A 15,744-nucleotide genomic window follows, 5' to 3' on the forward strand; every position below is an offset into this window, starting at 1 on the left:
ACCGGCTACAGAAAACTACATTCAAGTTTTAAATACAAAGTCTACAGCCGTACTGAATGGGTATACGTTCTTACAGCTACGCCTTAACGGGGAGGAGTGCATAGGAGACCACAATCATTTTACTGCTGGAATGCTTAAGAAACACCAAATACAGAGGGACCCGTGGATAAAGAGGAAAAAAAATAATTATTTTTCAGATAGAATAACCTCTCTGTGCAAGGAAATGATTTTTCAATGATTTCTATCAAAACATGGAAAATCTGGCATCCTAACAGAAAAGTGAGTGGGATTTTTTTCCCCCCTGTCATCTCCTTCCATGGGAAGAGCAACAAGAAAATACTGTATGCAAAAAGGTAAAGCAAGCATGTGAAAGGGGATATACCACAGTGGTACATTCATCTTTTTGCCCAGTATTGCCTTTCTGGAGCTGTCCCTGTTTTAAAAACGTGCTTCTGTGCAAGCAAGACCTTGATGGCTCTCAGGCTGCACAAACAAGTGGCATAAACTCTAACTTAGGAAAAAGCATGCACCTGTGAATGGGCAGAGGGTAGTTTACAGAACTGACTCTCAAAATACTTTCGGTGTACTAAGTAATCAGAATAATGCACTCGGTCATTTGGACAGTGTAAAAATACAACATCCTTAGAACTTGCACATCATTTGTAATTCTATCAAACCATTCTTTTATAGACATTGTGTCACTTGAGATTTTCATGATGAAGCAGCAGAGTTAACATCCAGGCTTCAAAACAGATGGCTGCAGAAAAGCACCGAAGTCCCGGAAACATCACAGCCAACCCTATCCTTAGTCTAGTTTTCACCTTTCTTTCTTCAGTGCTACAAAGTTTTGCTCCGTCCAAGAGAACTCATAATTTGGACAACATTTGTGTACTGAGGGCATACTGCAAAACACGAGAAACTTCCTCTTGTGTGGGGGTTTGCTGACAGCAGTTGGAAGGTCTGGTTGCATTTTCTAGAACTGTTTCAGCTCAGTATAAAAACAGATAAAACATAAAACCCCAGAGTGAAAAATGCAGTATTAATACAGGTCCTCTAACGCACTGACATGAGAAGCCACAAAAGGTAAAACGCAGAGCTGCTGAAACCAGTGGGAGGACAGCCACTGATTTCAGTGACTTCTTGGATTAGGTCCCAATTGGAAAGGAGGCTGAAGTCCACAATGTGCTAAAGAACAACCAAAACAGGCATTCAGACTGCAACATCTGCAGCTTCTGAAAGCAAAGACAGACTTCTACCAGCTAACACCTTCACCCAACTTTATGGGAACAAATTCCACCATGTCTAATATAATTCAGTGGTGTAATTCAGTATGATAACTGTACTGACATTAACATGAAATATGAAACCTTATGAACAATCAAAACAATGCAGAACACTAAGGAGATGCCACAGACACCAACATGCAACAAAAGTAAATTACGCCTCTGAAATCAAGGTACATTAGAATATACGTTGAGCTTATGGACATCTGTCTTTCCAAGAGACTTTTGGAACATATGATCTAACTTTGGCTGGGAAAAATATAAAAAAAAAAAAAAAATCTTTCAATGGGCTATCTAGGAAATCACTAAAAATCCACGTGAAAGCTGATTTTAAACAGTGTCACACATCTACGTCTCTGTACCTCACCAATTATGACCTATTTATTTCATACCTACAGACAAACATGAACTGGAACGAAGCTTTTCAATATCAGGTACAGAGTAGATGTTAACCCAAAAAAAAGCCTTACTGTCTACTATTCTAGATTTATACTGTAATAAAAATCAAAGTTTCCTAATGTTACTGAGCAGATTAGCACTTGAGAACTTGATATGGAATCCAGATCTTCAGCACCCTGGCGATAATCATACTTCGTACTATTACTGAGTGCTAAGCCTTGTGAATTACAGAGGCTCCAGAGCACTGAGCTGGCCCGTGTCTGATAGGACTAAGCCCTCAATACATTTCATGTAACTTAATGGAATTTTTGCTGATGAGCAACATACTAACACATGTATTGCACCTGACCAGGAAAAAGGGAAAAAAAAAAAAAAAAAAAAAACCCAACAAAACACACAAAAGCTTTAATGGAAGTAAACAGGGCATCCTGGCGTCCCTAAAAGGATTGGGAACAAGGCTCCAGTATCAGGAGTGAAACACCTACTCCCTGAACCATTAAAACTGCACAGCTCCTGACAAGAAGTAATACAGCCTGTGGGTCATACATGTTATTAGTCCCTTAGCATAAATAGACTGACACTGCTTCCCAGGCAGGTGGGATTTGGGAATGCAGCACATTGATCTGCAGAGCTACAAGGAAGAAGCTTTTCTGTCTACAGAAAGTTGTCCGGCAAAATTTGTCCCAGATTCTTGTGGCTAAGAAGGAAAATACCGGTGGAGATTTGAAATAAGCGTCTCAAACATTTTCCAGCAGCATGGACTGAAATAGAAATGATGCCATTAAGCTTTACATTACAGCCAATCACACCACATACTGCCTGTCATGTAGGCTGCAAAAGACAAATCTGTAGAAAAACCTGTGTCTAAAGTGTATACTATACATAGTCATATCTTACAGCATCCCATCTGTACACCGGGAATTTTACTTTAAGATCTACTAAAACATCCACTGCTGCTAAATATTGCAGATTAGGAAGTATATTATAATTTCAGATAGCTATTTAACTTACTTGAAATTACTACTTACAGGTGATATTCCTAAGTTTCTTATTATTCAGACTATATGGACTCTTTAAATGGGCAGAATCTGCTTTTTCCTAGCACAATAACACCACACACGAAGCAACAAGTGGTTTGTAACATTGTTCTGCTCGGAAAAAGAATCTACTGGACAATTCTAAAATGCTATTAACTTTGCAGCAATAATCACCCAGATTTGATGCATTATTATACATTCGATGAAAAATTATAAATATTTGAAGTGCCTTATTAAAATTTAACATGTCAGAAAGTTTAATTTTACCACAGGTTACACAATTTTTTTACCCAATTTTGCTTATCTTAGCCAACCTGGAGAAAAAAAAAATATTCATTTCCAGTCTATATTTAAATAGCAGGTTAGCATAATGCCATGGCTGTTAGGATTATTAAAACCTCACACTGATGCTATGTTGCCTAAAATTCTGTTTGAGTTGTCCACAGGGCAGACAGAGCATAAAGAACTGCATTTGCTGGCTTTGGGCTTCAGGTGATTACTATCTAGGTATTAAGTAACTTGACAAATACGTATCTAGAGACACCATTTATGCATGCTCATTGTCAGAGTGGAGCTCGCTACTGAATAAAGCAAATTGTGTTGCTGCCCTTGGAACACAGCTAGAGACTATGCTCATCATTACCTTACAACAGTGTGCAGTAAAACTCCTAGGTTTTCTTGTGCATATTTTAGTTTAGGCAACAGGTATACATACACATCTTTGCTGATTATATAAAGAATACTGCTTCCCGATATAAATGACTGACTGTCCTAAATGTACGGTAGCTGCATTTACATATAAAATTATATATATTCAGCTAAGGGCTAGTGGCAAAGACATCAAAAGAAAAAGTAACAAACAGCCTTCCTAGGCTTCCTAGGTTTGTTCTACTCAAACTCCATTGGCTCAATATTTACTTTCATGTCTCAAATTTCAAGTCTTGATATCAAAATACTAGAAATCTCACATCATGTCCAGAGAATTAAGTTTATTTTTCATGAAAGGTTCCACATACTTACTTAAAAGTATAGTCGCCACACAGAAAACTTCATTTAAGAGACAAAAGGAAAACAGCCTAATGTTAAAAGTTTGGTCCTCCAGGATATATACCTATTGTGACTGACCTGCAGTCACTAGCATAAAGGCTAGCTTGGTGTAAAAGTTTGCACTGTGAAAGAGCTTGCAAAAGAGCAGGAGTTACCACGTCTTGTTATTAATGGCCTACCTCTAACCAGGGTCAGCATAGCAACAAGAGAATCGGTTAAGTTACAGACCCACAAACAGAAGGACAGCCAAGTCAGTCCTTACATGATTTCCCTTCCAAACAGTCCCAGAAAATGCAATCCAGACCTTCTTGTCAGAGGCACATTCTTTATGGCAACAGGGAGACAGATGACAGTAGGCAGACACTAAATACAGCAAAGCTGGTCTTATCATCCTGCCACCCAGTCTGCAATGCACACAGCTTTGCTCTGCTACCTTATGGTACGAATCACAGACAAACTTTGTACTGGCTAACAGGTACTGTTTTTATACTGAGCTAGCAGATACTCCTTTTTATAAACATTTTCTTCGGCTGCTGAGGTATACATACTGTAGAACATAAAACAACTCATACTTTCCCCCAGCTACCACAATCTAAAGCTACAATGGAGTGGCCGTTTTATCCAAACTATCTAACACAACACATATAATTCATTCTGTTAAAGTAAAAAAAAAAAGACTTGCACTACAAGGATCAGGTTCTTTTTCTTCTTGACACTTAAGACTTCTGGGAATCTGACTGCTGGAAACGGTTTAGCTTCTCTGGATTATTTGATGCCATTTGAGAAAAGTCACGGAAAATGTCCTGATAAATTTCATCTCCTAGGTAGAAAAAGAAAAGGGAAAGGGTTTTAAACATTTGTGTTAGTTAACATCACCCACCATTACACAAATGCCCTACTGTGCTACCAATTACTGCGTAAGTTATTCATGTTTAAAGATTGCTTAAAGATGGAATGATGCTGATGTGAACTCTTTGGGACTGTTTACTTGCATGCATCCAGTAGAAGCAAATTAAACAAAGCCAAACAATACCTGAAATTGTACCTCACAGGCAGCCACACAGAGGAAATTTCAGAGTTAGAAAGGAAAAAATTAAAGCATTTTAAAGCAACATAAAAAGAAAAATGTTTATCAGCTATTAAAGAATAAAATCCTTCTTTTTGCAAGGAGATGCTAACCAAGATTCTCTTCAGAAAAGTTGAATTATAGCATAATTTGTAATGTAAATAAGATTTACTTGGAAGCAGAGGTCAGAAGTCTTACAGACAGAACCCTCTATGAAGGAAACAAATCAGCAAGCAACAGTATAAAAAATAAAAAGCAATCCTAAGCATAGAAATTATTGTTCCTATCTCCTTTTGGTCTATTACTTCAGCAAATATAGATTTTTACATGCATTACTGAACATTCATTACATCTTTTAGTTTTATCTAAAAGAGTGATGATACTTTCCTTAAACGTCTTTACCCTTTGTGCTTAAACACAACTTGACTACCACGGCATATCCCAAAATGAGGGATGGCAGCAATTTCCACCAGGCCTGTCTCCCTCCCCCTCCCTGTCTACACAGGAAAACACATTCAGAAATTACTTCTTGAGCCAGTGCCAACTCATTCTTTTGCCACTTTAAAAAGGACATTTTTACATTCATCTGCTGCAGCATTTTGGGCCTTGCGTTCAGGTTTCATTTTAAAATATTAACCATACGCTATTGCCCCTCAAAGGGAATTAAATGCATAAAACATTTGGTCACGTCAGGAACTATGCAGCTATCCAAATTCTACTGTCTTCCCAACGCAGATAACCACAGAGGACACAAGATTCCAGCACTACCGTTTCTTGCTGACAGCTTGATCAATAGCATGACAAAGAAAGCTTAGAAATCTCTCTCATCATGTATTTGAACATGAAGATTTTATCTGCTCCTCCCCCCACGTGACTGCAGAAGAGAAGTATTATTCCACCACTTTTTTCCCAAATGGCAATTATAAAAATTATATTTTTGTGTTTAAAAGTTTGCACTACAGTGAAAAGCTACACTGTTCAGGTTTTTTCATCTTTTAATGCACATTTCCAATAATAGAACTATTATTCTTTCTGAGATGAGATTCATTCATTTGAAAACACTTTCAGAAATGATAACTGACCTTTCAGAAATATTAATGTGCAGTGGCATGTGGATTTGTATCAAAGTGTAATGACACAATTCTTCCCAGACTTCAAAAGAAAAAATTCATTCCTTGCTGCTTTACTAGGAAAAGGCAGTTCTAGTGAAACTCCCTTTTGGTTTTTCAGATTTAGTTTCAAGTATGTTCTAGAGATGAAGCAGGCAGAGGACATGTTTTATTGTAACAGTTTCTGAAAACTGCTTGCACTGGGAGATAAGCGCAAAACAGAGTTGTAACATTCAACAAGAGAACAGCTATGAAGAGCACAAATCATAATCAAGCTTGCATGATAAAAGCAATTATGCTTTTAATACAGAAGTGGGTTCCACTGGTGAACTACTACTGTAGGTCAAGTTGCCATATTTGGTTCTTTCAAATTAAGTTGAAAGAAAAAGCAAAAGCTACTTCTGCAAGATACACTGTGTCTCTGGTTTTAGCTCTATTACATAACAAAAATATTACATACAAAAATAGACTAAAATAAAGTGCCCCTTCAGTTTGTATGCTGCATTAAAATACTTAATACTGTAAACCTTATAATTATTTTAAAATCCTACTTTAAAATTGAAATCTGGAAATTCCCTTTCTGAGCAATGTTTTCCCCAAAGTGCAGATTTTATGTACAAAAATACTATAACACTGCTTTACCATGTAACACCAGAGTAACTCAAAAGGCACACATCATACATTCAAGAAAAGATAGGAAGAAAAAGTAGCAATACCAATATCAAATAGTTAGCAGACATACCGTAGCACCAGAAGATGAGCACTCCAGTATTATAGAAGAAACAATACAATGGTGCATATGGCTTCTACCACCAGAAATGAACTTTTTTGTGGAACAAGCTGGTTTCAGCTAGCTCCCATTCTAGGAATATTTTGGAAGACCAACTGTACCTTGCAAAGCAATATATACACAGTCTCTCAGTAGCTCACACCAGATGGGTATATTTAAATCAGATATGTTGATGCCATTACCTACATTAGTAATTGTTTCTCAACTGCTTTATTAAACTGGAGAAATAGGCAGTTGGCTTCACTCAGATGACAGCAAACTCATACATTGATATTACCCTTACATAACTTTCAGCAAACATACAATTGCCTTGAAAAATCCTTATTTTCATCTAGAATCATAATTTTGGAAAAGAGGAGTTCTAAAATAAGGGCAGTGCAATTAACATGTATATGCAGTGAAGAGATCTGCCTCCTCTATGACCACGTAAAGGTATCATACCTTACAAGAGCAGAGACAGGTTTTGTGCTTATGCTTACACATTGACACAACCCTTCAATAGCAGGCTAGCAGACATTAACCTTTAAAATGCTCAAATATTTACTTCAACCTTCAAAAGAGACTTCAGCAAGTAAAGAATCGAGCAGAAGAAGGGATATGCTGTTCAAAGACACAGCAAGATGTCCTGGCTGGAACAGTGCTAGAGCTTGTGGCCTGAATGTAACAATTATTCTAATGATACCCTCTCTTCCTGATTTTGGGCAAGCTTCACCCATTGTGGCAGCTGTATTAGCCTTTGTCAATCTTGCCTGTTTAGAAGGATCAGATACTATCTGTGAAATAGCTGGGTAAGATTGTGTCAGCTGCAGTCTCTAGATTCTACGGTAATACAAACTGACAAAAAGTTAATGAACTTTTGAGTAACAGACTTATCTGGGTTTTTATTTCCCCTACCTAATTGAAGAATCTGTCTAAAAAACATCTTAAGCAAGATGTCAGGGAAAAGAGTCTCCACCACCTCCAGTTTAAACACATTCATATTTTCATACAAGTAGTGTCTGTGTTTGTTAAGAATGAAACATTTTACTAAATATTTGTAATGTTTAACCACCAACTAAGGCTTTTTGTACAGACTATGGTAACACATTTTCTGATTTATAATAATTTTGGATTCATGACAGGTCAATTAAGATATCTAAAATATTGATTTATGATTTAGCACAGAGCTTTTGAATCAAAATACCTACCTCCCTTAAAACAAACGCATCTTACTATTTGAAACTAATAGTTATCAGTTCTACCTCTTAAAATAAAAACAAGGAGACTCAAAAATACTTCCATATTTGTAATGTTCAGCCTGTCAGTGCAGTAGTATACATTTTATCACAAAATAGCTTTGCATTCACAATGGCCAAACTGGGAAAAGCCTCTTTCATATACATAGCCTGCTGCACTTTTGAGTGTGGAATCTTTCCTCATTTAAGCTCATAAACAAGTGTATACTTTTAAATTATCTGTTGCTTTGTCAAAGAAAGCATTTGAATGTCTGAGCATCTATAGAACTTTTACTGTTTTAATTTGCATTTCCTAGATGATCTGTTTAAAAATAAATTTGAAAAACATCTATTCTTGAGAAACTAAATAATTTTGGTTTACTTAATAGAGTTCATCTGGGATATCGACATGACACTCAGTGTTGCCCCTTGAGATTACTCCAGCCCCAATCCTTGTGAATCGATGGGAAATACATAAGGGCTTTATAGGAGTGAGCCAAGAGTACTGAGCATTCAATCTTAAAAATAAGGTTTGCCTTTCACTACTTCCAGGTACAGCAGTGTATTTTTAGCTGTCTAACTTAAAAGTTAAGTGTGCTTTCATTACTGACGTTTGTAGGAGATGAAATTAGGTTCCTATAGAAGCATACTGCAATGGAATAAATGGTTTGCTTAAATATCGCACCAGAACATAGTGTAAATCGGGACTGGGTGCCTGAGAATACAGTTGCACATATCCATTAAATATAGTTTGTTACTTTCTTGTAACTGTCTGCCAATTTTATTTTTTTTTTTATCACATGGTAAGATACTACGCATACAAAAATACATACTTAAGACTGACTGTTTTGTTTCTTATTTGTATCTTAAGAAAAAATATTTAAAAATAAAATCTGAGGAAATAATACTTTCCTATTTCTGTTTGGAGTTGTTTTGAAATATTTGATGCACATTTTTACATTGGTGTGCAAGCATTTTTTTTCTTAAAAAAAGAAAAAGAGGAGCATTCCTCAGGAAGGAAAATGGTATCCTGTAATAAGATGAACTCCTCAACTGTCTCCGAGCAACCTGGGTCAGAAGGCTGCTACTGAATAATGTCAGGTAAATCCTAACATGACATGAGTTTCAACGGAACATCAATAGGAGAAAACTGTAGACAACTACCAGCAAACGGGTTGGTAATGGCTGTAGTAAGATACACTACTATAATAATGTACTTTAAACACTCTCCTTTTAGGTCCCCTAAATGCTCTGACAAAGTCACACCATCAAATTTCAATGAAGCGCTAACATGTGTCAGTTGTTTATAAAAAACATTACTGTATGAAGCTATTTGAAATTTGCCTTAGATCCTAAGAATCTAATTGTAAACTGATAAATTCCTGAATACACTTCTTATACTGCATTTCAGTATGGTTATTAGTAGAGTATTGACCTGGCTGTCCATAGAGTCCTTCTGATTCACGCATTTCTTCATTCATCCTTGCTAAACGCAACCTGTGATTCAGAAAACAGAGAACAGTGTCATATTTGAAGCACTAAGAGATTGCAATTCAGGACCTACAATGCACTTCTACAATGCACCAGTGAAGCCATCTATGGATGCTTCACTCTCTTTGATATTTCTTTTGCTCTGCCTGTTTTTATGTAAAGGAATTCTGACATTTCTTATATTTGTAAAGTTGAAACATAATAAGAAAGCCTAGTTACAGAGTCAAAACCAGAAGGTACAACTTACAATGTTACAATATCTGCATTTGCAGCTTCTACTGCTATACTCAATGGATCCTTCCCATCTTCATCAGTGGCATGCTGGTTTGCTCCTCGTTTTAGGAATAAACACACTTGTCTGTTTAGAAAAAGCATTTAAGAATAATTTCCACAACAAAAAAAGGAAGAAAAGCAAATAAATTCAAGCTGGATGCAACATATTTGGCTTAAATCACGCAAGTAAACATAGCAAAACAGCGCTGTTCATCTAGAACAACTAAGATGTTAAGACAGTAGTACGCAAAACCTTTACTTATTTAATCCACGTAAGAAAGAGCCTAACTCAAACCATGCTATCATGGCAAGGAGCTGAACGCTTCAGCAGCAAGACTCTACCCTCCTGTATCACCTCAGGTTGCAGAACCAAAAAGTCTTATTCTTTTTACCACGACAGACAAGAACCACAGAGCAGGATAAATCAATACATGAAAGAATACAGTTCACAGATGCCCAATTTACCCAATAGAAACGGATTTAGTTTTTCTCTGCTGTTATAAATCTCCATCTTTACAAACAGGGCAAACTGAACAAGCTTACCTCTTCAACTATCCCAAGTTGTTGTACTGTACTTAGAATTTATGCATGCAGTTTGGGCACTACCAACCAGATTGTTATGTCCTCATTTAAGCTGAGCCTGTTACAGGGTTTCAGTTAAAAGCCATAATACCAAAACTCAAGATGTAATGCAGTACATTTTGAAATGAGATAGTCTCAATGCAACACACAAGTGGGATGAGCCAGCAAAAGCTGGGGCTGTCACACACCATTTCTCCTATTTGTATCATATTTCTTAAGAAACCAAGAAAAAAAAAAAAATCTCATGAGTCTTCACCAGAAGTTCACACTATTTCAAAGCATTATCAAATATATGTTTTTTTAAATTAGACCAGAGCGTGTTTAAAAGGTGTGCTTTGCTAGCCGTGGGACTGCTTATTCAAATGTTATTTCCTCTCTCTTCACAAAAGTTAAGAAAAACCTAGATCACCTGAAATATACTAAAATTGCAGAATATTTGGGGAAATGAAGACACTTCACATTAACAACTATAGTAAAGGACGGCCATGTACAAATCCTGGAGCAGTAAGTTACCCAGTGTGTCCTAGAACTGTGGCGTGGTGCAGAGGTCCCCTTCCCTTCATGTCCCTGATGTTCACATTGGCCCCATTCTGCAGCAAAAATTCACAAGTAACCAATGAACCCTATGGAATAAAAGCAAAGAAATAATTCAGCACCATATCTCTAGAATAAGCGCCAAACCTGCTCTGCCTTCTCACCACTGAGTCATGTGCCAAAGGAAACAAAAGGAATTTGCTTCCATATCAAATTTAAACACTGTTAGGTTATATAATTCCAAACAGAGCATTAAAAGGAACAAAAGAGTTCAGAAACAACTTCGAGAGTACACTGTAAAGGCAACTTCAGCATCCCATTATCATTCATTAGCGAAGCTGGCAGTTCAAAAGAAACAGCAACACAAAAATATCACTGTTATTCCACTTCTCCTCCTCCCACATCAGTTGGTGCTGTACATCACATACCCCTCGCACTGCCTGAATGAGTGGTGTTGCTTTGTTTTCTTCTACATTGACCCAGTTTACTTCAGCTCCATGAGCCAATGCTTCTGCCATATCAGGAAGATTCTTCTCAAAGGCAGCTTGATACAGCTGCAATCCTGGACTAGGCTGTTTGGAGTCACAGAGCACAGAAGACTCTTGCTTGTCTCCTTCTGGAGGGGAAAAAAAACAACCCACCATGCTTATCCAGTCTCTGTTTTTATAAGGTACCTCCTGGAATTCTTAGCAAAAATGTAATTTCTCTGGTGTAAGGTAGCTCAGGTTTTGCACAACACTGTGCATGGTTGCCTCATGCTGCCAGGGCAAGTCACAGATGCCTTTAGCTTGTTCCAGCATTCAGGCATAGCCACTTCACAGAATTATTACTGGCCAGAAAACACTATCTCTTACAGTACTGGCATGCATGAATATTCTTCAATCTACATATTCCATATCATTTTTAAGAAATGATTTCATGTTAGCAGTGTAGTTTACCCTATACAGCAAGATATGAATAGAACTAATTTCCGGCTGAGCTAGTCATACAAATATACCTTCATCTGCAACAGCTGGATAGACTTGAGTATGAGGCTAATACTGTTCTGACCTGATTTTTGTGAAGAGATAGTAGCATTGTCATTTACAATTACTTGTACAGCTATAATCTTTTGGACAAAAGCATAATCTTTCTATCATCTTGGTAAGTTATACCCAATGAAGTCCGGGAGATAAAGACCTTGTCATATATAAGCTTTCATGAGCTACAGCATCCTAAGTGTTTCTACAATGCAGTCAAAAAAAGATCCAAGCCTCATGCTGCTTGCCTACAAACCACAACTGTGAACTACTGGATTTAAAAACATACCTCAGAAGAGTGCTTTGATGTAGAAGAGTAAGTTTGCTTTACAAATAAATGTTTTGGGTATTTTGACAAACCATACTCAATACCTCTGTCAGACGTGGATGCTAATATTAGATAACAAATAATTTCATCAATTTTATAAAACATTAAGTAAAGAGGGAATAATACTTAAAAGACATGGTTGATTCCACATAAGCAGAAAACAGAACAATTAAGCAAGAATATTCAAACAACACATAAAAGCCTGTTACCTGTGACTCAAGAGCAACTCTATCTCCAAGGATTTAACTATTTATAAAAGGATTATGCATTTCTGTGGAAGCTTGTCTATCAAAATGCAGCATTGCTCTGTCTGCGAAAAACATAGTTCTGGCTCAGTATCATCTGACTGGAAAAATAACTCTCTGAAATCATTTAGAAGGATTCAAAGTCATTGTTGCTACCAAGCCCAGAGGACAGAAAGGTCACTCAAGCAATTATTACCATTGTTAAAAATGTTTCAGCCCACCAGGTAGAAGAGACATGAACTGTATTACCAAGTGCTAGTCTCTTTTACAAGAGCATGCTACCAAGAAGTGATTAGATTTTTATCTTAAAGTACAAAGCTCAATGCACCTGGTTCATACAAGCTGTTGGCTGATATAGTAGAGGCAAGGTGTTCTCTGCTGTCATCAACACTCTGCTGGATCCCACTGTCACTGCTTTGCACTGTTTTGGGGAGAAATTGGGATTACTATGCAGACTGCAAGTTACCTGCTCCTCACAGATACCATGATAATAAAGCAAGCTCTTATACTTGGTCCTGAACACGTAGGGGATTTTTTAATGACTAGTAATTATTCGATAGTACATCCATAGAAACATGTTAAGTCACATATTGCAACCATAATGTTTGTAATAATAATGTCAAAGATTATTAGAAAGGAAAAGATCAGGATAAGTAAAAAAGCTTAAATTATTTCATGAAAACACTAAGCAATGCAGTAGCCTGGAGGCAATAGATTCAAGGCAGGGAGATGGCCACAACACACAATGGATCACTAGTGCGAATACTGAACACGCCACAGCTGTAGTACTTACTACTACGTAGTTTTGAAGAGGTATCAAAGTAGGAGAAGAGTGAATCTAGTTCATCAGGACAGAACAGAGACTCCCGCCTCGCCTCGTCGCTACTTACAGCAACCGCTGGGACATGCAAGTTAGCAAAGCACAAAGCAGGCAGTAAGGAGGGGATAGGGCAGGAAAGAACGTTATTGGAAATAATAAGAAGAATGAAAATATGGAGGAAAGAAGGTGGTTAATATGTTTCTGAATAAGCATCCCCACTCCAAACTTTTCCCCACCTAAAAATGCACATGTCTGAATAAACCTTTTCTTCCCCATACTTCTGAACTAGGCTATGACCTATTTTAAGTTAGATTCTGGTTTCTCTGCAGGAGGCAGGAAATCAATTAATACAAAAACATGTTACTTTTAAAAAGAATGTGGGTAATATAGCTAAGGAGAGAATTGTGTAAATACCTTTTTGGGATGCCACAACCTGTTCCCCTGCCAAAAGGGATTTTTCAGGGCCACTGTGCCTTTTCTCTTCTTTACTTTGAGGCAAAACTTTTGTTCCAGATTCAAGCAGAGATACTGATGCAGGCTGCTTGTCCACAAACTTTCTTTCCACGTATTTTGCTCTGATGTATGCCTCCTTCTCCTGCCTGTCATATAGAAAAACACTGGAGTTCATAACGTAATATTTTAGTATTTTCACGTATTAAAACAATGTCCACTTCATACTAAAGCTAGTAACGAAAACTGTAGTTTGGCATTGTACATAAGACAAAGCACTTTTTCAGAAAGAAGCACGCTGTATAACTCCTTCTGGATTCTTGATTAAATTTTGCATAAGGCTCAAAAGAAAGCAGTTTTGTTAAGTTGATATACATTGGTTTTGTTCTGGGTTTTTTTTTAGGCAGAGACTTTATAAAGTGCTACGTGGAAGAAATAAGCATTAATTACTGTATGTTATTTCTCAGTATTAACCCTTTATACATGTTTTACATCGTTAATAAGCAATTAATACAGCATACAGTTTCTTAGGTAAATATAAATTGCAACATTTGTTAAAGGAACATTAAGATTGCACAAGAGAACAATAACAATAACAATCCTGTTCCAGCCACCTGTTCTGTAATGCATACTGAAATATTTTTTCTTGTAACCCGAGGTTATTATCTTAAAAACACACACACCAGCTGTGACAAACCGATGAAAGGGGGGGGCTATACAAGTCTTACTATAGAAACTGCTGATAAGCAGTTACCCCTAGAAGGAATACATAGCAGATCTCCTACACTATTTATATTATCATTGTCTCCTAATTGCAAACACTTTATAAGCTGCTGTTTTCTATACCACAAAACTGCCTGATACGAAGAAGCACAAAACTGGAAAGCTGGTAAAAAAACAAAGTTTTAAAAGAAATCTTATGCAGCAGAACAAAACATTAGGAAACCACCTTCAAACACAAATTAGCATCAGAGAGAACAGGAAGACAGCAGTACAATCATTAGAAGGTTGATGTAAAGCAGCAGCACTCATGTACAACGTAGACAGAAACAGAGAGCATTCTGGGGATCAGGGAACAGAAGTTAAACTCGGGACACTGTAAACAAAAGGTACAGCCACAGGCTCCTTCCAGGAGCACTCACAGACCAAGTACAGCTGGCTGAGATGGCACAAAGCAGACAGAAAACAAAAGCAACATGCCTACATTGGTGAGACAGAAATGGATGCTAGAGAGTTGTCATCAAAAGGAGAGAGTGAGATCAGAAAAAAACCAACACATGAACAGAAACATAAACAGAACATGAAGCAGAAAGGGATGAACAGAAGGAATATCCAGTAAAGACAGAAAGTGAGAAAAAGGGGGAGAACAAAACATACTGCTGATAGGGGGAAAACAAAGAGTAAATCACAGTTAACAGTTAAACACAGTTAACTGACAGTGTCTTTTAAAGCTGGATGCTCAATGAGGCAACATGAGAAGGAAGAGGCACTGCTAGTAAATTCCTACCTTTGGCTTCCATGTTGTGGCTTCTTTACTCCCACTTTCTCCAACTTGGCTTCATAAATTCTATTTATAACATCATTTCCCAATTCACACATAAGCTATGAAACAAAATAAATAAATTCAAATACAGTTGCAAAAGGCTTCATCTACTTATTTAGTTGTTTTTAACCTCACTCAGCCTATTTTTACAACTTAATATTTTCATTGGTAAAAGTACACTTACAAAACTAAGCATGGGTTTACATCATGATAATGAAACAATCAGTGAATAGAGAGAGCCTAAATTCTGAATAAGACAGCAAAACAACATGGTCACTTTAAAGTGCCATTCCCTTCTGAAAAAGGACTGCAAAAATTACCATCTGTCGCTGAAGATTCTTTTTTGTGCAATCAGAATGACATCTTCAGGCCTCATTAACAAAGGTACTCTTTTCCACCAGCTTTGCCAGTACCTATTCTTACCCCATCAACAAGAGACAATTCAATCAATTCTATTCCATCTTGTCCCACAGATGTTTTTGCTAAAGCATTGTCCTGGGTTCAGCTACAGCAG

General features: G+C 37.1%; 1 protein-coding gene across 1 annotated transcript; it reads right to left on the reverse strand.

The window, feature by feature from the left end:
- Window positions 1–4,165: 4,165 nt before the first annotated feature.
- On the reverse strand, window positions 4,166–15,289 carry LOC104412145 (arf-GAP with coiled-coil, ANK repeat and PH domain-containing protein 2-like; the record flags this gene model as incomplete). Its single annotated transcript, XM_010022763.1, has 8 exons — window positions 4,166–4,586; window positions 9,381–9,442; window positions 9,684–9,794; window positions 10,805–10,914; window positions 11,254–11,441; window positions 12,746–12,838; window positions 13,652–13,836; window positions 15,195–15,289. Coding segments are annotated over 8 exons (948 nt in total), but the record flags the coding sequence as incomplete, so codon positions are not given.
- Between the last annotated feature and the right edge of the window lie 455 nt (window positions 15,290–15,744).

The sequence above is a fragment of the Nestor notabilis genome, unplaced genomic scaffold (genome assembly GCF_000696875.1).
Source record: "Nestor notabilis isolate BGI_N333 unplaced genomic scaffold, ASM69687v1 scaffold16439, whole genome shotgun sequence".
Taxonomy (NCBI): domain Eukaryota; kingdom Metazoa; phylum Chordata; class Aves; order Psittaciformes; family Psittacidae; genus Nestor; species Nestor notabilis.